At 48.5% G+C, this 20,502-nt stretch overlaps 2 protein-coding genes and 1 long non-coding RNA gene across 6 annotated transcripts in view; 1 reads left to right on the top strand and 2 right to left on the bottom strand.

Annotated features, from left to right (window-relative positions):
- Window positions 1-1,250: 1,250 nt before the first annotated feature.
- On the bottom strand, window positions 1,251-3,779 carry LOC146759950 (uncharacterized). Its single transcript, XR_014948569.1, has 2 exons — window positions 3,645-3,779; window positions 1,251-1,372 (listed from the first exon to the last, which is right to left on the bottom strand). It is a non-coding gene; the product is annotated as an uncharacterized LOC146759950 (long non-coding RNA).
- On the top strand, window positions 2,003-10,673 carry PLA2G12B (phospholipase A2 group XIIB). 2 transcript variants are annotated; one of them, XM_015866314.3, is made up of 4 exons: window positions 2,003-2,350; window positions 6,509-6,585; window positions 7,907-8,072; window positions 9,168-10,673. In XM_015866314.3, exons 1-4 carry the CDS (start codon window positions 2,119-2,121, stop codon window positions 9,284-9,286), a joined length of 594 nt encoding a protein of 197 aa, XP_015721800.1. In that variant the 5' UTR covers window positions 2,003-2,118; the 3' UTR covers window positions 9,287-10,673. The 2 variants fall into 2 exon arrangements, with proteins under 2 accessions (XP_015721800.1, XP_015721799.1); XM_015866313.3 differs by having other exon boundaries at window positions 6,509-6,597.
- A 2,929-nt stretch (window positions 10,674-13,602) lies between these two features.
- The window catches only part of OIT3 (oncoprotein induced transcript 3), a 31,953-nt gene continuing 25,053 nt past the window's right edge, over window positions 13,603-20,502 (bottom strand). For all 3 annotated transcript variants that reach the window (XM_015866284.3, XM_015866285.3, XM_015866287.3), the window contains 4 exons: window positions 20,159-20,319; window positions 19,269-19,684; window positions 15,938-16,037; window positions 13,603-14,548 (listed from right to left, as the gene is read on the bottom strand). In XM_015866284.3, the coding sequence (XP_015721770.2) occupies window positions 14,369-14,548; window positions 15,938-16,037; window positions 19,269-19,684; window positions 20,159-20,319 (857 nt within the window). In that variant the 3' untranslated portion in view covers window positions 13,603-14,368. The remainder of the gene's footprint in view (window positions 14,549-15,937; window positions 16,038-19,268; window positions 19,685-20,158; window positions 20,320-20,502) is intronic.

Raw genomic sequence — 20,502 nt, 5'->3', positions numbered from 1 at the left:
CCATGGGCAGCACTCCCAGCACAGCTGGCAGCATGGCCACGGTGGGGCAACACCATTCACCCAGCGGTGCTGCTGGGATGGGGGCAGAGACCTCCACCCCTCCTGCAGGCCTGGGCTCAAAGCTGCTCCTCAAGGGACACAGGTGTTTCATCACGCAGCTGCATGGATAACCAGTGACTCATCTGGCTCCCAAGTCAGGCTTTGACCCAGCCACCATTAAGCACGAACTTTAACCACGGGCTGATGGCTTTCCTGCCTCAGACCGTGCTTCAACAGCAGCACCTCACCCCCAAAGGGGTGAGCAGTCCCCCCATGCTCCATCACAGCCCCAGCACAGCACAAAGGGAAGGCCCTGCCAAGCCCACCCACACGCCCTTGCCCACTCAGTGCTCCCCACCACCACGCTGCAGCACTGCCAGCACTGACTGTGCCATTAGGAGCAGTGACTCATCCCTGCCCCGGGCTGCTCTATATTTGAGCATTACAGAGTCAGAAATGAATGCGTGGAGTTTGGAGCTGCTCGTTCTGAGGTCAGGATGAGGTTCAGAACCCAGCTGTCCGAGTTCACCACCACCCATACCTCCCTCATGCAGAGAGAGAAGCTGTCAGAGGGAGGGGGCATCTGCAGCCTCATTTGGAGGAGGGCAGAACAGCCACCACATTTTGGGGCAGCAGCTCAGGGCTGCTTTTTCATTCACAGGCCTTTGCTTCACCACAAGAGACGAACCAGCAGGGAAGCTTTTTTCCCTGGCCCCGCACACTGCCAACTGCTCCCCAGCCCTGTCCAACTTTCCTAAAAGATCCTGATGGATTTTGCAAGTGGCCCTGGCTCCACACTCGCTGCCCAGAGCCTCCAGACTGCACACCCTGCACAGCACAGTGCACACACAGCTCACGCACCAGGCATTGTATTGTGCATCCCTTGCTGACCTGCCAGCATTTGTCCCTTGCTTGTCTGCACTGGGTGAAATATGGGACAGCAAGGTAACAAAGCTGTGCACCAGACACGGCCACCTGGATGCCTTCAGTGGGGCTGCCTGATAACAAATCCCAGCAACAGCTGCCCATTCCTGCACAGTCACCAGAAGGATCCCCAGCATGGCCTGACCTGCAGGATAGACCTGGGTCTCCTGCACCACCTGCAAAGTGTTTCTGAGGCAGGAACAGGTCTCAGAAAGCAGCAGCTGGCTCCAGGACTGCACTGCTCAGGAAGGCACAGGACAACTGCCTGCTCTTCCCCCACTGACCTGTACTGGCAGCTGTGGTCTGGTCCTTATCCTGTAGCTGGAGCACAGGGCAGGAAAGGCACTGGCAGTCAGGCACTGCAGGGCTCTGGTGTTTGGGCAGTAAGCATGACATGGGCCTGAGCCTCCTGAAAAACAGCGTGTTAGGATTTGCACTTACGTTTGCTATTCATTAAACAGCCCACAGCCTGTTTCCCCTTGGCAGTGCAGTGCCTGAACAGAAGTGGCCACTGGAGCAGCTTCTGGTGACTGCAGTGCAGGGCAGCCTGCAGAGCAGCTGTGTCTGAGTGGGATGCATCCAGAGCTTCCCAAACGGAGCCATTTCTCTTCCCTTTATCAGTGGTTTGCACTGTCTGTTGCTGTTGGTTTGATCAGTTGTTTTCTTTTAATGAGTAACTTTGAACCCCCTCATGGCCACGTGTGTCCCACAGGCCCCAGCATCAGCAGTGCCTCATGGGAGCGGTGCTGCTACTGCAGAGCAGGGGAGGTTGGAGGCAGACACTCCCAACCCTGCAGGCAGCAGCAGGGCATGGTGGGCAGCGAAGGGCTTCCTCGTGAGCAGCAGCCCCTGCTCAGCCCCAGGGAAGGGCCTTTTTGGAGGACCCTGTCACAGCAGCCAAACCCCTGGTACCGTGATGGCTGGGCCGGTTCCAGTGGGATTGTGCAAATGCAAAACCGGTGTTCTTCTGTGAGTCCAAACCCCATGATGCACTTTGCACTCTGATTAGTGTGACCTCATTCCAGTCCCTCAGCAGTGTTTAAAGTCCGGGGCAGTGGGGTGCTCACCTCCTCCCACACACACAGCTTGCTCCCACTGCTCCCTGCCCACACATCAGCGTGCACGAGGGCACGGGGCCTGCGTCCGGGCTGCAGGATGCGGCTGCTCCTGGAGGCAGCGGTTCTGTGCCTGACCCTGCACCTGGGGCACTGCACCGAGGAAACCACACAGGAAAACACCGCCCAAACCTCCGACACAGAGTCCTTCCTTCCAGAGTGGGGCATCGGGGCCATCCGGGGCAGCTTCGAGACGGTTAACAGCTATTTCGACTCCTTCTTGGAACTGCTCGGAGGGAAAAATGGTGTTTGCCAATACAGATGTCGATATGGTAAGTGAGGGGTGTCCCACACCGGGGATATGGGGCAGAGCACTGTGTCAGGGGCTGGGGTCAGCTTCAATTCCTGCAGTAGGCACCGTCTGTGCACAGGAGCCCTCGGGGAGGGCAGGAAGGCCATCAGTGAAGTTGGCCTGGCCCAATTTTCCACAAATTGCACACATTGCTTTATGCCTGTGACAGATATCTTCTACTGCTTTCCTAACTGGATGCTAATGGAGCCCTCAGAGCCATGCTGCTACCCCACATCCCCACACAGCTCTTCTCACCCTGCTCCTTCTTTCCCCGACAATCACAGCTCTCCTTCCCCAAGACCACAGCCTCTTGCACCCATAACCAAACCCACACCCTACTCAGCACAGATGGGTCACTGCAGGAGTCACAGTTGTTCTACTAGTGCCAGCACAAGGAACCCTCATCCCTCTAACTGAGAGCAGCCTGCTCTGTGCCAGGCAGAAGAGAACAAGAGGAGAGGATGCAGAAAGAGTATGAAGGCAGCCAGGCTGCCAGCTACCAGGCCTGCTAGGGAGGAAGAGCAGCCCTGAGGCAGGAGGGGTTGGTGCTGCCACTGGTAGCCGTAATCTCAGCAACCTTCGGAGTGGGTTATTCAGCAGCTGCAGGTTGGCTAATAGCAAGGGTTGGAGGAGGGGAGATAACAGGAAAGTAAACGGGACCCATGTCACCATGGAGGAACCTTTAGTACTCAAGGTGGAACAAAGCAAAGCTCCTCGACTTGGACTTTGAGAGATTTACCAAAAAGGAAGAGTTTGGTTTGTCGTGGGAGCAGACACAGAAGTTTTTCTTAACATCCAACCTGCTGTTTGAGGACAGCAGGAACCACACCCTGCTGCCAGCTTCCCATGTCTGTCCTTGCAGCGAGAGCCCAGCCCTCTGTTACCTGCCCACCAAGAGATGCCCATGAGCCACTTTCCTCTCAGTTTCATCCCACATCCCTAGTGACTGCCTGAGTAAGGTGCCTGTGAGCACTGAGATGTTTCCATCCCTTCTTGCCTTAATCATTCCTGTTTACAGATGTGGACTCAATGCTTTGAGAGATCCTCCCAGCTCAGTTACTGTCCACACACACCCCACTACTTCTAGGAAGTGTGCTGCACACTGTGCCTCCCTGGGCTGTGTGGGCCTATCTTCAGTGTTCCCCGCCCAATGAAAACATCTCCTGAGCCCACTGTGGGGAGGACACCGGGAGAAATGCAGATGCTGTAGTGTGCTGAGGCCAAGGAAGGGAAGACGGGTGATAGAGCTCGCTTCAGGGAGGCTCATGACTCACCATTGTTAAGTTCCAGAAAAGTCGCTGCTCTCAGGCCATGGCTTTCCCTGTCCTGGCCTCACTCCCCTGGTCCTGTGCAAAGCCCTGCCCATTCCGCTGGAACATCCTTCTTCATATCAGAGAAACGCTTTACCTCAAAAGGAAAAAACAAGCACTTCTTTAGCACTGTTTTTGTCCTCTGCTGAACAACTATTAATTACTGTTGGAGGGAGCAATTCTCAAACACTGCCCACATGCCCCACGGGTCCCTCTGTCCCTCCCCGGGACCACTTGTTCGTGCTGGTCTTTAGCTCAAGCAGTCAGAGGGGATGCAGGGAGGATCCCAAACCAGTGAGGCTAAATGCCTGTGCCCTGAAGAATGAACGCCAACCATCTGTATTGCTTTCTTGCTGAATCAGGGCCTGATTGCTCTTTTTCCAGCCAAGGAATAAAATAGGTGCATTCCACTCTTTCATTTCAGACAAGGGATACTGATAATTGCTTATTTTGCCATGATAAAGGTCAGGACTCACCTGTAATTGACACATCCATCTTCAGCTGAGCACAAAGCACTGGCTGTTCTGGCTGCTAGATTGGATTTATCAGCACCTGGTGAGGTCAGAAAACAAACAACATGACAGATTACTCCCTTAAATCAGGAAATTTTGGTTATACAAGTATTTGCTGGAAAATATCTCCCCCTCCCTATGAAACCCCTCGGGGAGAACAGTGTCCTGAACAGGGAGTAAATCCCTGGATAGCTTCTCCCAGCTGTCCAGGTGGGTCTTGGAGGGTCACAGTGTGGGACCCCAGGACCATCTGTTCACCTAGAAACGTATTCCCTTCTGCCCCACTGCACCAGCACTGCAGCGCCTGAGACCTCCTGCATGGGCCAGAGCTCTCCTCTAGCCAGCTGGCTGTTCTCCAGTCCCTTGGTACAGCTACAGCAGCCTGGAGATATTAAAATGCATCAGGGATGCTCACTTCCCATTAGCAGCTCAACCTCAGTTCTCTATGATGCCAGTGAGGCCGTGCCCTGAAATAAATCCTCTAAAGAAACTTTCTCAGCAGGGCTGTGTGGCAAGTGATGAAACACAGCTGGCAGGACCCACTGTGTCCCCTCCCCATCACAGACGTGTCTATAGGAGTAGCAAGCAGTGATATCAATCACAGAATCGCTGTGTGTAGAATGAGGATCACTTGTAAATGGTGCCTTGCTTTTGTTTTTGTTTTCCTGCGCTACAAAACAGGTTGTGGGAGTGAGGTTAACTGTGGTGTCTTGGACTTTATCTAGTTCAGAAAGGTGCATTTGACAAATGATTAAGCTCAGTTTGTCAGAGAGGAGGAGGTGGCTTTCCTACATGGGCTCATCTTGAGAACTTTTGTTGATTCCACAGCATTCACCAGAGATTTTTTCACTCCAGCCACCTGTGTAAGACATTACAATAGCTGTAGCTTAAGCTTACTGAGGATTTTCTCTGGAAACTGTTATCTCAGTTACCTCAGAGATATGATTTAGCAGAGTGTTGTTAGAGTCAGGTACTATGGTCAGGCTGCGGTTGGACTTGATGATCTTTGAGGTCTTTTCCAACCTGAGTAATTTAATGATTCTATGATCTCCACATCCAAAAATAGCCTCCCTCCTGCTCTGCCTTCTTACCCCATAACTGACAATGGAACACAACTCACTACCAATACTACAGCAAGTCATTAAATTTGATCTCATCCTGCAAAATACACCTTGAACTGTGAACTTGCCTCTGCTTCCTTGCTCAGCTCGGGTTGAACTCTGAGTTCCAGCTCTTGGCCCCTTCTAAAACTGCACCTGGGCTGTGACACGCACCCAGGGAGCAGTCCTCCTCTCACTGTATTGCCTGTAAGTTTGGGGTTGTAAGATTCAGCCCATCTATAGATGCAATGCTTTCTCTCTGTGGCATAATCACTAAATAGTGTAATGTGTCTCAAACCCAGAAATTACCTTGTGCCAGCAAAGCTCAATGGACTTGCTATGTGTCAGTGCAAAGACAATCCTGCAAGGGCAGTGTGCTGTGACTGACTGGTGTTCTTTCACTACTCCTAACTCAGTTCTAGCTGCTCAGAACAACAACGCTTTCTGCACCAGAAAACTATTTGGAGCAGAAACCAGATCTGGCCTATTTGAAGGGGACAGAAAGAGGACACAACAACACTGAGAAATACCTCCCCACACAAATGCCACTGCCCGCTGAGAATATCAGCAGGAGAGCTTTATCTTGGCTGGCAGACAGCTAAATCCCTGAAGCCTGCTGCATTTGTTTAGGGCTGGAGAAAGCTGCCTATTGACATCCCACAGCCAGACAGTGTTTTGGTTTGCTATTTGTCGCAAGCCTGTTGTTTAAACAAAACCACTCAGGCAGTTTTTAATTTAGAAGGTACTGGGAACACTCCCATATATGACCTTCTGAGGCATCCTGCTATGAGGCCTTCCCAAGAACACAGCAGACTTATGGCTGTATTAATTGCTGGTAATTCAGGTGCTATGATAGAAAAAAAGGGGAAAAGCATCTGAAATGGTTATCAGTGCTGGCAAGAAGAAAACAGAGGAAATGGAGCTTAAAAGAACAGTGCATTCACCAAACGCAGGGACCAAGATCAGCCAGGAATGGCTCTGCACTGATCTGTAGCTCTTTGACCCTGAGCACGCTGGGGATGGAGAGGAGTTTTCTGGAGGAATTCAGAATGCAGCTGCATAGCCCCAGCTGCAGCACAGAGGGCTGCTCGGTTGCAAAACCCCACGCTGTGAAGAGGGACTCACCCATGGCTAAGAGCAGGGGAGAGCCCCAGAGCTCTTTGGTACAGCTCTTGGGAAGATCAGTGTTCCTCATGTTTTTTCCTTTCTTCCTCAGGAAAGGCTCCGATGCCACGACCTCACTACAAGCCCCAAGAACCAAACGGCTGCAGCTCCTATTTTCTGGGGCTCAAGGTACCCCAAAGTGTATGTACTGTTCCTAACTAATGAATCTCTCTAATCACAACTAACCATCTCTAAGCAGCTAATGATGTGGGGGAAAGACAATGCTGAGCATTGCTGCATGCTGCCTGTGTGATGCTTCTCCTCCCGACTCTGGAAAAAGGAGGGAGTACCAGTGGGTTGTGCTGGGGATGAGCTGTCTGCCAAGACTGCCAGGAGACACGGCTGGCTGCTGACAGCAGGCAAGGTGAAGGTGTCAGCCCAAGTATAGCCCTATTTACTGTCAGTCAGGAAAGCATTAAACCTCAGCTGCTAAAGGAAGTGAAGCAGGAATCATGTAGGCAGGAGTTAGGCCTATGAAGGCCTGACCTGTTGCTCTGTAGGTACTGAAAGATTCCTGAGCATATAAGTGCTAGAAGGAGAAAAGGGCTGGCCAAGAAAAGCATCAGTAAGGGTGTGGGGGGTGGAAAGTGATATTATCAATTCTCTGCTTTTGGGATAGGAAACACCCAACACTGGGCAGCTCAGAGGCTATGCTAATTGTGCATTAACATAATGCACAAACAGCAGTGGCTAAATGTATTATCCTCGCCTGGCCCTTTGTCCCTCCCATGCTTTTTGCTTCTCTTGAGCACTGAAATAAACCCATGGGCTTTAATACTGCACCTTCTCACTATTTTAAAGGCAATTAATGAAATAATATTGGAATCACCAGGAAGAGCTCTCCCAGGAGGCTCTTAGAGCAGGAATTACTATTCAGCCAGTGCATTACTGCTGCCCATGAAGCCTGCAGCAATTAGACAGATTCCTGCTCTGAAAAACCCTCCCTTTAAAACCCATTTTTCATGTTAGATTAGTTCCTTAAACCACGTTTCATTGCAAACCTTGTGGGCATTTCTGCAGTACCACCTCCTTATGCAGGCAATCATGAGCACTGAACGCAATGAGGAGAAAACACGTCTCCTAAATAAATATTGCATGAGGAAGGCTGAAAAGAGGAAGAATTTCTAACCAGCTAATGAGTCCCGTCCCTCCAGGAGACAGACCTGTCCCACCACCCCGCAGTTATTAGCTAAGCTGCAGCTTTCCTCCAAGCAAACTATATTTGTCCTTGGGCTCATAAGCACATCTGTAAGAAGCAAGGCATTGATAACCCTTATAGATGATTTACTAGGCCGAGAAGCAGGCTGTGCAAACAGGAGGAAAGAGAACTGGAGGCTTTGCCATACCTCTAGTTTGGGGGAGCAGAGCTGTACATTCTCAGCTAGTTGTGGCTGTGCAAGTCCAAGGCCAGGAAGCAGCCAAGAGATGCTCCTTTTCTTTCTTTCCCCAGCTAGATTTGGGCATCCCTGCCATGACCAAGTGCTGCAACCAGCTGGATGTTTGTTATGACACCTGTGGGGCCAACAAATACCGCTGTGATGCCAAGTTCCGCTGGTGCCTCCATTCCATCTGCTCTGACCTCAAGCGCAGCCTCGGCTTTGTCTCCAAGGTGGAAGGTATATTCCCCAGCTCACATCCCCCAAGCAGGGAACAAATGGTGGCAGGAAAGAGAGGGTGTGCACAGGGAGACACTTCATTGCCAAACAAAGCAGAAACCTGGAGGGAGCAGCAAGTCTGCCCAGTACTGTCAAAGATGGGTCAGAGCTAAGGGAGAGCACATGCTCCTGAGATCTGCCCACACATGCTCCTGCCCCAGGGATGGATGGATGTCTGAAGTTATTTACATCTGGCCATGCTTGGAAAGATGCGTGGAAAGGAGAAAAAGGAAACCAAAAACTCCTAAAAGCAATTCTTTTAATCCTTGGATGCCCTCCCTGAGAATTCAGATGCCTTCATGGAAGACCAAAAAGTCTTCCAGAATCTGTGAGTCACACACTCAAACCTGTACATGGCCAAGGGCCAATGAGTTGGAGAACTGAGGACCGGGCTCTGATTCACAGATAAGCAGCACAGGTAGCACCACTGAGCCACAACCTTAAAGACCTTATATTAACCTGTTGATCTGACAGTCCTTCAGGGCTGTTTTAGAAGTCACAGAATGGTTTGAGTTGGAAGGGAACTTTAAGATCATCTAGTTCCAACCCCCTGCTATCAGTGGGGACACTTCCTACTGGTCCAGGTTGCACCTCCCATTAGAACAAGCACTCTAGGGGAAGGAAAGGGGCTAGCAGACAGGTACACTGTTGCAGGCACAGTGTGCTGGCACCGTAACTTCCAAATGCCTGCAAAGATTAGTTCATAGTGGCTACAAGCAGCTGTGAGGAAAGGCAGATGGGAGAAACAGTGCTGCTGAGGTCTAGTGGGAAATGTGCTTGGTACACAGTGCTAGTTGCAGCGCTCCAAGCGATCCATCTAACAGAAAAGCCTGAGAGAGGTGGGAGGAAGTGCATGGAGGGAAATTGGTGTCACATCAGGAAGAGATGAGTCCCCACTTTTGCTGAAGGTATCTTCTGGTTTTGTACAAATACAACACCCAGAGAGAAACAGTCCACATTCCCAACTGCAAAACCACAGGACTCGGCACAAGGCTCAACCCACCAACACCCTGGGGAGCCCACTCCTGACATGCCTGATCTCTTCCTTCCCTGCAGCCTGTGAGTCCATCGCAGACACAGTGTTCAATGCTGTTTGGACCCTGGGCTGCAGACCCTTCATGAACAGCCAGCGGAGTGCCTGCATTTGCAGCGAGGAAGAGAGAGACGAGCTATGAAGCACAGCAGATCCCCCTGGCCTCCACAAGCTGCTGCCAACGTTCCCTCTCACACACAGCACCTCATCACAGTGACTTCCAGCAGCCCTCTGGCCGAGCACAGGACGGGGGGATCTGGGCCAAGCAGCACACATCGGCTGCAGTTTTGGGGCAGAAGGCTGCAAAAGGGGAGGCAGCTTGTGCAAGCAGGGCAGAGATGCCTGCTGTCCTCCACAGCTGCAGTTACACTGCCCTATCCCTTTCCAGCTCTAACAGAATGACCTGATGCCAATTTTCTCTGCAGACTGATCTGGAAAGGCAGGCAGGATATAGCGCTGGTTATAAACAAGGGGCTTCACTTGTTTGTTTGCCACTCTGCTAGCTTCCCCAGCCCCTTAACTTTCTCATTTGCAGTGCAAGGCAGAGGCTTCTGCAGCCTCTGGCAATCTCAGCCTGTGGCCACACTATTCATGTTTTTCCATCTCCAGAGACTGAAGGAGAGGGGTGACTTGCACTCATTGCAACGCTCACACGTACCCCTGACATTTTCTGTTCTATCTTTACACACTCTGACTACACTGTTTATTTAATACTCAGTGGATCCTGAAACAATGTAAAACACCCATGGGTTTGGTAACCTGAGAAGGATTCAGCGTGTTTGTGACACTGGTGTCTTTCTTGTCTGGGCAGAAGAGGACCAAAGTCCATCGTGTCTCAGATGTGCAGAGCACTAATCCACAGCCCCTCTTACACACCTACAGCACTCTCCCACACTCTCAGGAAAGGGAGCTGCTTTTCCTTTTCAGTGACATTCAGACTGTTTCTGTTTAATTATTTTCTTCCTGTATCTTCTAGCAAGCTTTTCCTTCTGGATCCCTGTTAACACTAAATGGCTGAGTACCTACCTCCATCTTTCACACAAAGGATGTACAAGGCTCACATTTATCTTGGATGAGACTTTCCAAAGCCTGGATGCTTATCTGTCAGATGGCAGGGCTTACTTGCTACCTTGGTGGGGCAGAGACACTGCCAGCTGAGAGAGATCAGTTATCTCAGAAGGCACTGTTTAAAAAGTGGTTAATACTTCCATATGCTATTGGGAGCTTTTATTGTGTATAAAATCAGAATTTAAAGCGGTAAGCAGAATTTCATCAACATATAACATTTACAGACATCTTTCATCTGTGTTTCTTGCTGAAAGGAAGTTGCTATTGGGTGTGCATGCCATGACACAAAAATTCTTCAGTTTTCTGCAAATATATTTATGGCTATTTTCTTCCAGCTGTCACGGGAAAGTTAAGGCTACAGAAGGTAATATAACAAGAATAGAAAGAGTCTGTTTTCATTACCTTTCTTCTAGTTTGTATTTAAATGGATGCATGGAGCTATAAATTATTTAAGCCCTGTATTCCTATACTTGCTAGTCGTCTTTGCTTTATAGTCAACAGCAGTGAGAATCATCTGGCCCCAAATAGCCTGCAATAACAAGAGTCCAATGGTACAAAAACAGGGAATTGGAAGTGATAGTACGAGGTGCATGGGGATGTCTTCCATAGAGAAGGACCTTCATTTACTGTGACCAGCTGCAATGACATCCTTTCCTGGCTGTGCTAATGCCAGTGGAGAGTGAATACTGCACTGCCAAGTTTCACTGCAGCACACATCTATCAGAGCATGAGGCTGGACACACTAATTTGCCATCTAAGAAAAACACTCTTTTGGCTAGAGAAGGGAAGGAAACATCTCTCATTCCAAACGCTTCCCAAACGTTGCATTTCATTAGCGAAATCATGCCTGTTGCCAGTTCTAAATGTTAGCACTCTCTTATGATTAAATGACACAATTTAAATAATATATCTTGTCTAAGCTCAGTAGCCCAATATCAGATTAAAGCCAGGGCGTGCAACTGATGACAGATAATGACATACACTGGAGGATTCCAAGGGTTCTGAACAAAATCTCTATCCACACACTGATACTTTGAAGACCCCACTAACATAAATAATTCTTCCGTGCTTTCAAACTGCCATTCACACCAAAACAACTCAGTCTGCTGCTGGTGGGGCAGCTATTGAAGAAGCACATTTTTCTGCACTACAAAGGTAAGCACTGGAATTACATAAAAAGCCAAGAGCAGCTCGACAAGGAAACTCAAAACTTCAAGTGGTGGCAGTGACTCAAGGATAGAAATGGTGCATGAACTATAGTAAAATGTCTGCAGCTGAACAAATAATGGCTTCCCCTCCAAGCCACTCCTGCTCCTTAGCAGTGAGCAGCCTCATGGGAGGCTGAACATAGGACACTGCAGCTCAGTGCCCAAAGTTTGGGTCATCTTCATTACTGCTCTGAACAAGACAAAGATACTGTGCTTACCTGGAGGCCTCCTGTTGGCTTTGTGCTTTGGCAGGATTACTTCAGCTCTTACTCTTGTTTGAGCTGGTTGGTCAGAGTGCTCTCTTCCAGCAGCAGTGCCTCAAACAGCAATCTCTGCGTCTCCGTGGAGGACACAAACATGGACTGGGATGGCAGGTACTGGGTGGCTCCTCCTGGAAATCTACCATTCTGATTTTCATTTAATACCCTACAAGAGAATGAGGTGACACGAGCCAGAATGCCAGTCCCACGTGGCAGGCAGCTCTAACAGTGCTTGGACTCAGAACTACGCTCAGCAGCAGCCAGGGGCCCTCAGGAGCACTGGTGTGGTGCCTTCCACATGCTCAGCACCTGCTCCTGCCGCATGGTTTGTTTCTGCACTGTGTCATGCGTGATTAAATTAAATAGAAGAACAAATCCCTTGGCCCTTATGTGAGTTCGGCCTTTGATATTACATCCAGGATGTAAAGCTGACAAAGAAGACAGATGGAAGCAGAAGGCAAACTGGGGAGAGAAAAGACTTAGAGAAATGGTTTAGTCCTCTGACTGGCAGCCATTCCCTCTCTGTTGGAGGCAGGGCAGTGGCAGATAGCAGAGCAACTATCCTGCTCGCAGGACAAACCAGACACCTTCCCAGAGTGCGCTGTTCACATGGCCATGCAGAGCAGTGTTTCCTCCTCATGGCTCCTCCAATTGATTTAACAAAAAGCTGTGGAGCAGAAAGGCTGCTTTGCATGAATCAGTCAGGAAGGACCAAATAATGTGCACAGTAACTAAAGCAAGCAGAGAAACTAATCTCATCTTCCACCACTCTCATCCATCTCATGCTAACAAAAACACCCGTTGCTTCTCTGGAATGCACCAGCTAATTAATTTCATTTCCCAGCTCTTGTTTTATCAAAATAAGAACATGCAACGGGGGCTGCCTGAGCAAAGAAGTGACAGCAGGAAATTACCAATGTGGTCATAATGCAGAAGTGAATCAGCAGAACCAGGAGAGCATAGTGATGCGAGTAGGGGGCTTTTTCATTTCTTTTTCCTTCACATATGGTTAGATAACATGAAAAAATGTCTTTCCACTTATTTTCCCAAGAAAATTTTCATCTATTCTGTCTAGCACGGATGCACACACACATATATTCCCAAAGCAGAAAAACAGCCATGAAATCACTTAGAAAAATCAGAAAACTCCCAGCCCATCAAACACCCATTCATCACTTAAATGTCAGTCACCAGAAGAAATAAATCTGAGGAATGGAATATTGCTGGGGTGATTTGTGACTCCCTTCTAAATGGTTCCTTCACACAGTCTCACCCTCCATTTCAGAGTAGCAACAAATCTTGGCCTTGGCAGCAATTTGCTTGCTTCCAGCTGAAGCAGAAAATCAGTAATGCAGACTAGTGGGGACCTGCAGCATCCCTCTGAACCCACACACGATGGGGCTGCACAAGGTGAGCCTTCCAGCAGAGAACCACATGAGCACACTGCTGAGCCACAGCCACCAGTGAGGACAGCTGCTTCTTCACCCCCCAGCCCTGCCTCTTTCTTCGTTCTTCACTGCTCATCTCCTTCCATCTGCATTTGTAATCCTTCACCACACAGCAGTCCTGCTCCTGAGTGATGCTCAGAGAGCCCTGAGTTATCACCTTTTCTGTTCTCTTTGGAAGGAGTTTGGTGGCTCAGAGGGATTTCTGACAAGTTTCGTGACACCACCAACACCAGTAATTGCATCTCCAGCCACTTCTCACCCACAAGGAGACCACAAACAAGGCCACAATGTCTCCTGTCACCAGGCTCACTGGGGACACCCCTGTCCCCAGCAACCATCCACATTAACTATTTGCAGTGATCATTTGTAAATATGCATTGCTCAAATCCCTTTGGCAGAGGCACAGCCCCTCCTGTGAAGGGTAATGCATCATCACAACCTTCAAACATAGACTTGGTAGCAACACACTTGGGGTGGGCGTGTATAGATTTTTAATGATCTTTTTCTTCAAAAAGAAGTGCTATAGCACTTACAATAGGCACCGCATTGTTGGAGGGGTTGGAGAGGAAAGAAAGAAAGAACAAATGATATGCTAAATAAAAGAGACACTGTTAAACTGCATGCAATTATCAAAAGACAATTAAAAAACACTATTAAATACCTATGACTACTTAAAAATAACCTTCAAATGTGCCTGTGATAGACCTAGTTTAAGCTGCCTGCAATGACAACTGTTCAGTAGCGCCAAGGAACTTGCACATTATGGGATATATATTTTTATACATTTTTATTAAAGGTCATCCAAAATCACAGCACATCCACAAACTTCAGCATCATTCGCAGAACTTCATAGCCAACATGTTCAGCTATAATACTGTTTTTATTATCTGATGAAAGAAGGGCTTGAATAGTATGTTGAGCCCAAGATGAACAGTCCTATGGAACCTGTGGGTGGCTATAGGGAAAGACAAAGTTGGATAATGGTTCAAACCTGCAAAGCAGCAGGATTCTTTCAACCAATCGAATGGAGCTAAAACCAAACCGCTCTGCTGTCTGGCTTGCACTCAGCTGGCTGCCTCAAGTGCCAAGCCTACTTCACAACCAACCATTACAGGGCTAGGGAACAAGTCCTGAGGTTCAAGTGGGGCTTTGTCAAACACCTCTCGCTTCTCAAACAACCAGGCAAGAAGACACTGCTAAGAACGGTCTCAGGCAGAGATGCTGTTCCAGGGGTTGGGTGTCAGTCATCGAAGTCGATTCTGATGGGGCCGCCTGTCAAGAGGTGGTTTGCCAAGTTCCCAGGCTCGTCCTGCTCCTCCATCCCAGCCGACCTGCGCACCCTCCGCCGGCAGCCCTGGGCGCAGCGGGAGCTTTCATCCAGCGCCCCGCACACAAGGATGCGGCAGTGCAAGAACACTTCCTGGAGAGACAGCAGGCATGAAAGTTACACTGTGCAGCCATTTCTGGTCTCACAGCAACAAGGTCCTCAGTCACCACAGCCATCCCCAGCAAGCTGGATGCACCACCAGTTTCCCCTGTGCCTAGGAGAGGGCTGAGCCTCCTCAGAGCACAGTGCCTGCTCTCAGCCAAGGGTTAGATGGGGCACAGAAAGGCTTGAAATGAAGGGATGAAAATGCCAGGCATAAGCTTGGAAGAGCTTGCATGATCCAGCAGCAGCTGTGTGGTAGGAAGCAGGCCAAGAACACATGAAGCTTCACAAGGAGATGGACTGATAGAAACACGCAGGAGAATTTGACAAGAGCTGGGAAAACATAAAGATGGGCACCTGAGAGGCAAGGGGAATGCAAATTGCTGAAGGGTTCCGGCTGGTAGCTGAGGGAAGGAGAGCACAAAGAGCAGGGAGACAGCTGCCCTTTCTTTCTGCACAAGTAAGGCAAACAGTGACAGGATTGCTGCTCCTTGCCCTCCAAATGACAAGGGCTGTAAGATCCCTGCAAGTTGTGATTAGGGAAGCAAACAATTGTGAATGTTTAATCAATGACGAGGTTTAATGCAAAATCCATTGCACAGGAGGATGCACATGGAGGCAGCAGTGTCAAACAGATGGCCAAGCAAAATCCGTGAATTTTGGAAGATCTCATTCTTTGTAACCATAGTGAAGTTCTGCAGGGGCTGGAGAGGCAACCTCATGCCTTTAGGAGCAAGCAACATTGGCTGAGCATAACAGTGATTGAAAGATCTGGTTTCTTCTGGCACAGAAAAGGAAAGCTATTTGCATTAGGAAGATGGCATTATCCTTTCAGCTGTCCTGCTACTCGAGAGCTTCTGCCCCAAACTGCCACCAGCCTGGGCAGCCTGGTTGCACACTGAGATCAATGGTATCTGGAAACCTCCCATCTAGAAAACTGAAGGGCATCTGTTCAAATACATGATAGAAAACACTGATGAGATTGAAAACTATAAATGATTTTGTTTTAAAGAGAGGATACTGCAAGGTGGCTCATTTCCCAGATTTCTGCTTGGTGACTGGAAACACAAATGCTTTTCTCTTCCAGCATATAAGGGATCCCAAAGACTGCATTGGAAAAACACCATATTAGCCATATATACCACTGATGCTCCATGACTGTCCTTTGTATGTCATTTAATTTCACTTCTTTTTGTTACTCTCTTTTTAAAGAACCCATTTCAGGCTTCTGAAATAAACATCAGCTAGAACAGGCACAGTGGAACCTGCCTTGGGCCTGCCATGCCTCCTGCTGATGCTCTCACACAGCCGATTCCGTGCTAAGACTACGCAGTCAGATCAGGGATGATGCAATGTCAGAGAGGTGGGTTCTAAGCTTACCTTGTTGTCTTTGCCCACAAACTTGAACACAGGAACCTGGAAATGCTTGGCAAGATGGTCCTTTGATGTGTACTGTTTCACCGAATCATCAGAAACGCAGCTGAAGAAAACAGAGGGATAGGATTTAATGGCTTTTCCAGAAATGGAAAAAGGAAGAAAAAAAAAAAGCACCCCTGTCTATTTAACCAAAGAAAGTAAAGGAGGGTTTGGCCCTCTCAAGCTAAGCTCCCATTCCTGTTACTTCCTTTTTGGCCACAGGAGAAAATTCAGGAATGACGGGGGAAAAACAACAGTGATGATAATAGCATCTGCAGTCAAAGCAGCAGCTCAGCAGCAGAGAGCTGGTAGGATGTGTTCCAGCCCCTTCAGCAGAGCCAGAGAGCTGCAGTCAAGTTTGTCCTCATTTCATCTTCCAGTGCAACATTCTGAATTTCTGAAGAGAAGTCCCTGTCTACAAGTCAGCTTGTCTGGGAGGCAAACTTGAAGTCATCCATGGTGAGATAACAGATTAACAGAGTGCATCCAGGAAAATGACACAGGTTCTTCCACCTCGAGGCCAAAGGCCAGGTGTTACTACATTGCATAGGATAAAGCTGCTTGTAAAAGCAGCATTCCTAAAGGCACTCAATTGTGTAGAATGACAAAGTCATCTCTGAAGCATGTCCTTTGTTTATGAACACATAAATTGTGATGACTTTTTAACACTACCTCAAACTAATTCCTAAATTCCAGTTTCTTTGCAGGTTCTCAGCTCTGGTTGCAAGAAACCAAGCAGTTTGGTGAAGGGAGGTGGAAAATGGAGCAACAAGAGGAACCAGAAATAGGTACAGAGAGACCTTACCACAACCCTAACTACGTTATAGCAGGTTGCAACAGAAGCATTGCAGCATCACAGAAAAGTTTAGAAAGCTCCCAAGTCACAGGGTCAAGTCACCTGGCATTGTGCATGGGGCCATACCATGTCCCAGCCTTGGAGTAAAAGCCTTAGCTCCTGCTTCGAGCCTTGTGGAGGCAAGAAGGGGCAGAGGAATGGAAGTTTGTAGGGGGAAAATGGATAAGCCTGGTCAGGCTAAGGGGAAAATAACCCTTTTCTGTGCATAATGTACTTGTGTTAGGAGAGCAACGAACTACCTCAACCACGTAATGCTCAGATCAATTGCAGCCTGTGAACACACCAGATAACATGGGATGGCCCTCAATGCCATGACCTGGTTCTGGATGCCCCAGAGAACTGTGATGTTTATCACCCACGCAACTGGTCAATGCCTTTTTATTATTTTGGTTTTGAGAAAGAGGAAAGGCAAGAGCAGAAGCAGGAGAGCTGCTCTGGGGCTGGCTGGGCTAGAACCAGTATATTATAGAGCCTATGAGGAGGGATCTGGGAAGATCTTGATTTCCAGCATGGTCACAACAGTGCAGGGGGAGGGGCTGAGGGGTCCCACCTCCTGCCAGATGGAGATGGAGGGAAATAGCAGGGAAGAAAGCAGGAGAAGGAGTTTTCCCATTTCTCAATTTAAGGCATATTTTCTCACATGTAAACAGCATTTCCCTCTGGAAGTCTCAGCTGCAGTTAACTCCTGCAGATCTGATCCTATACAATCAAGCCAACTTAAAAATCTCATCTTTATTGCCTTGGGCCTCTGGGGCTGAGTTGATGGAAAGAAACAAGGTTATTGCAGAGCTGTTTGGAACACAGACAAATCAGCAGTGTATTCAGCTAATTTTACTTTTTAATTGCTGTGAGTACAGTGAGAGATAAAGAGATTTGGTTAGCTCAAGAGCACACCATTAGCCTTTGGTCTAAGCGAGCAGTACCACTGCTCAGTGTGGGGGGCTGGCTGGAGGCACTGGCGTCTGCAGTGACAGTCCAAGATCTGAGCAGTCTGGACAAGCACCAGTTAGCCTGCTCCAGCCCATTTTTCCTTTGGTGAAGTTTTAATGCCCTCTGCAGGATAGCAGAACCAAAGGGGCTGCTAGTGTGCCTTCCCCAGCAGCAGGCAAAGGCCTTACCAGAAACATCCCAGCTTCTCACTGGGTAAATCCCCAGGCCAGAGCTGTGATAAATTCAAGTGATTGCATGTTCCCCTTTCTCTATTCAGCTCAGGCTTTGGCCTCTATTTTAAATGCTCATTATCTGCGCTCATGGTAGGAAAGACTATTGAGCCTTGAGCCCATGAGGGTCTACAGGGACAGTCAGGGAGACGACAAATCAATCCTCCCATTACAAATCTGCTCATAAATGCCACAAGCTGAAGGACTGTAGCCTGGGCTAGAAATAAAGTAATGCTGACACCTTTGTGAAAGAGAACCTTTGTGTGCTGTACTCTGCAGGAACCTTTTGCTACAAGGCAATTGTACAGGACTTGTCATCAGCTGTGACAGTGGGCAATTCAGCCTGGCAGCCAAGGAAATAATTGTTGTCCTCATTAAACAGTTTGGCAGACAGAACCCACGACTTACATAAGCCCAATCCCTGAAGTGATGGGCTTAAGATACACACAGATACAGACACTAGAGTCTGTAACTGGCTGCACTTTCCTGCCTACAGTAGGGCAGACTTGCTCCCAGCTGTGATCTCTCCCACACTGTCTGGTTATGCTGCCAGATGCTGGATGCAAACATTCCCTAAACAGCAGCATAGCACTGTCATGTTAGCATCTGAATAGGAGTCACCTTAGAATCCATAGTAGATCCCAACTTCAGACTTATAAGCCATCCCAAGGAGACCAGTAAATCCAGAGACCCACCCTAGGGTTTTTTCTACTAGCATATCCTGGAATAATCACTATCCCCAAGCACTCTAGAAAATTAGAGCCAGAGGGACCCTATATCCACTGCAGTGATTGACAGGTATTAGAGAAAGAGCAAAGCAAAGGGAGCTCGTGGAGCTCCAGCCAGAATGAACCAGGGAGTCATCTGGCCCATGCTATACGAAGGCCAGTACGGGAAAATAATTAAGAACCTTCTCCTGGGCTGAAGCAGCTGCATGGCAATGACACGCTGCCAGAGGGGTTCTGCCAAACAGGCAGGCGCTTTGCAGGCTGGCAGAGAGAGGGCTGTCAGCAAGAATCTCATTTATAGGAGCCAACTCAATTATCCACAAGCTAATTACAAAAAAAAAGATGCCCTGTAAAGGTTTGAGTAAACCTATTTCAGTACTTCCCAATTGCTGTGACAATATGGGTGGTTTCAGCTTGACAGCCTGGATGCTGGTGACTACTAAGAATATGGTAAATAACACTGCTGATAAGTGATAGCATTTCCTGTGTCACACAGGTGATGCGACTCAGCCCCATCTAATAGACAACAAGCAAGGGAATAGTGAACTCACCCATCTTGAATCAGGTAGTACTTCAGGATCTCATCGATTTTGGAGGTGGGAGTGGCAAAGCAGCTCTCTACTAGCGTCTCCAGTCCATTGACATGCACCAAGGGTTCAATCCCAAAGTACAGAGAGTCCCGAAGCTTGAGGGTGGGAGGAGCACCCCTGTAGGGTTCATCAAAGTCTTTATCTTTGAAGATCTCAAGGGTGAAGGGGAAGATGCCTCGGTTACGACTCATTATTTCCAAGGGTGAGTTCTTGAGATTGGGCACATAACCTTCAGAGATTGTGTACCGGCGTGGGAACTCACAGGTCACTGGGATCAGCAGCTTGCTGGTGCGGACAATGATGTCCCCATTGCTCCCTGGAGTCTGCTTTGGCAAGCCAGTCACCAGGTTGGTGGCAATGATTTTGTCATTTATGACCTACAGGAAAGAAAAGGGTTTAAAGGAAAGGGCTTCTCCGAGTTCAGATCAGCAGCTGAATTTGCCTTTGCAGGAAGCTCAGACATAAATCAGCCATTGAAAGTACAGCTTATGAATGTATCCACTGCAACCTGAGCAATGTTCATCTTCCTGAACAATTGCAAGTGAAACCCTCAAAATACAATCTAGGACCAGAGGGTGCCCCAACAGGAGGCTGAAGAATGGCACTACTGGCCTTTCCATGCCGCAGTGACAGTGAAGCCACCTCTGTGACATGCTGGCTGAGCTTGTACATGTGTTGACAGATGCACATCACTGGAGAGGAGATGGAACAAGCTCTCCTAAGGCCAGCTGCATGGTAACACCAGAAGTGGCCCCAGTCAGCTAAATCAACTTTATTTCCCAAATAGGCTATCAACCAAGTCCTCAAATCTGAGTGATCCCAAGGGACAGGACAGCCATGGGTATACATACATCTACAACAGTTCCACAGGACTTCAAGGAGAAATGGATGTTGACGTGAGTGCCATTGGATACTCCTTTGCAGGAAGTGTTGATGAGAGAAAGGTCCAAGCCTCCAACCAGATCCTTTGGGATGCTCACCTCAATAGAGCTGGATTTGCAGAGCACTGGAACTACAAGAAAAATCACCGGAAGAAGTTTAGGGTACAAATCTAGAAGAGAGTTGGGTAAGGGCTCTACCAACCATTACTGAGGGACAAAAAATGGTGGAAAATATGTTGCATTTATGATTATCATTTTACTGTAGTAATCTATCTATCTCAAACTGCCATCTGTGCAATACTGAACTACCATTG

This window comes from Coturnix japonica, chromosome 8 (assembly GCF_054131305.1).
Source record: "Coturnix japonica strain WE chromosome 8, WE-NBRP24, whole genome shotgun sequence".
NCBI lineage: Eukaryota > Metazoa > Chordata > Aves > Galliformes > Phasianidae > Coturnix > Coturnix japonica.
This window is presented reverse-complemented; position numbering and strand designations above follow the sequence as displayed.

Bases quoted from the DNA above. Each gene is read 5' to 3' on its own strand.
- PLA2G12B (XM_015866313.3), top strand. From the start codon at position 2,119: ATGCGGCTGCTCCTGGAGGCAGCGGTTCTGTGCCTGACCCTGCACCTG. The intron at 6,598-7,906 runs GTATGTACTGTT...TTCTTTCCCCAG, and splicing joins GGCTCAAGGTACCCCAAAGT to CTAGATTTGGGCATCCCTGC. The intron at 8,073-9,167 runs GTATATTCCCCA...CCTTCCCTGCAG, and splicing joins CTTTGTCTCCAAGGTGGAAG to CCTGTGAGTCCATCGCAGAC.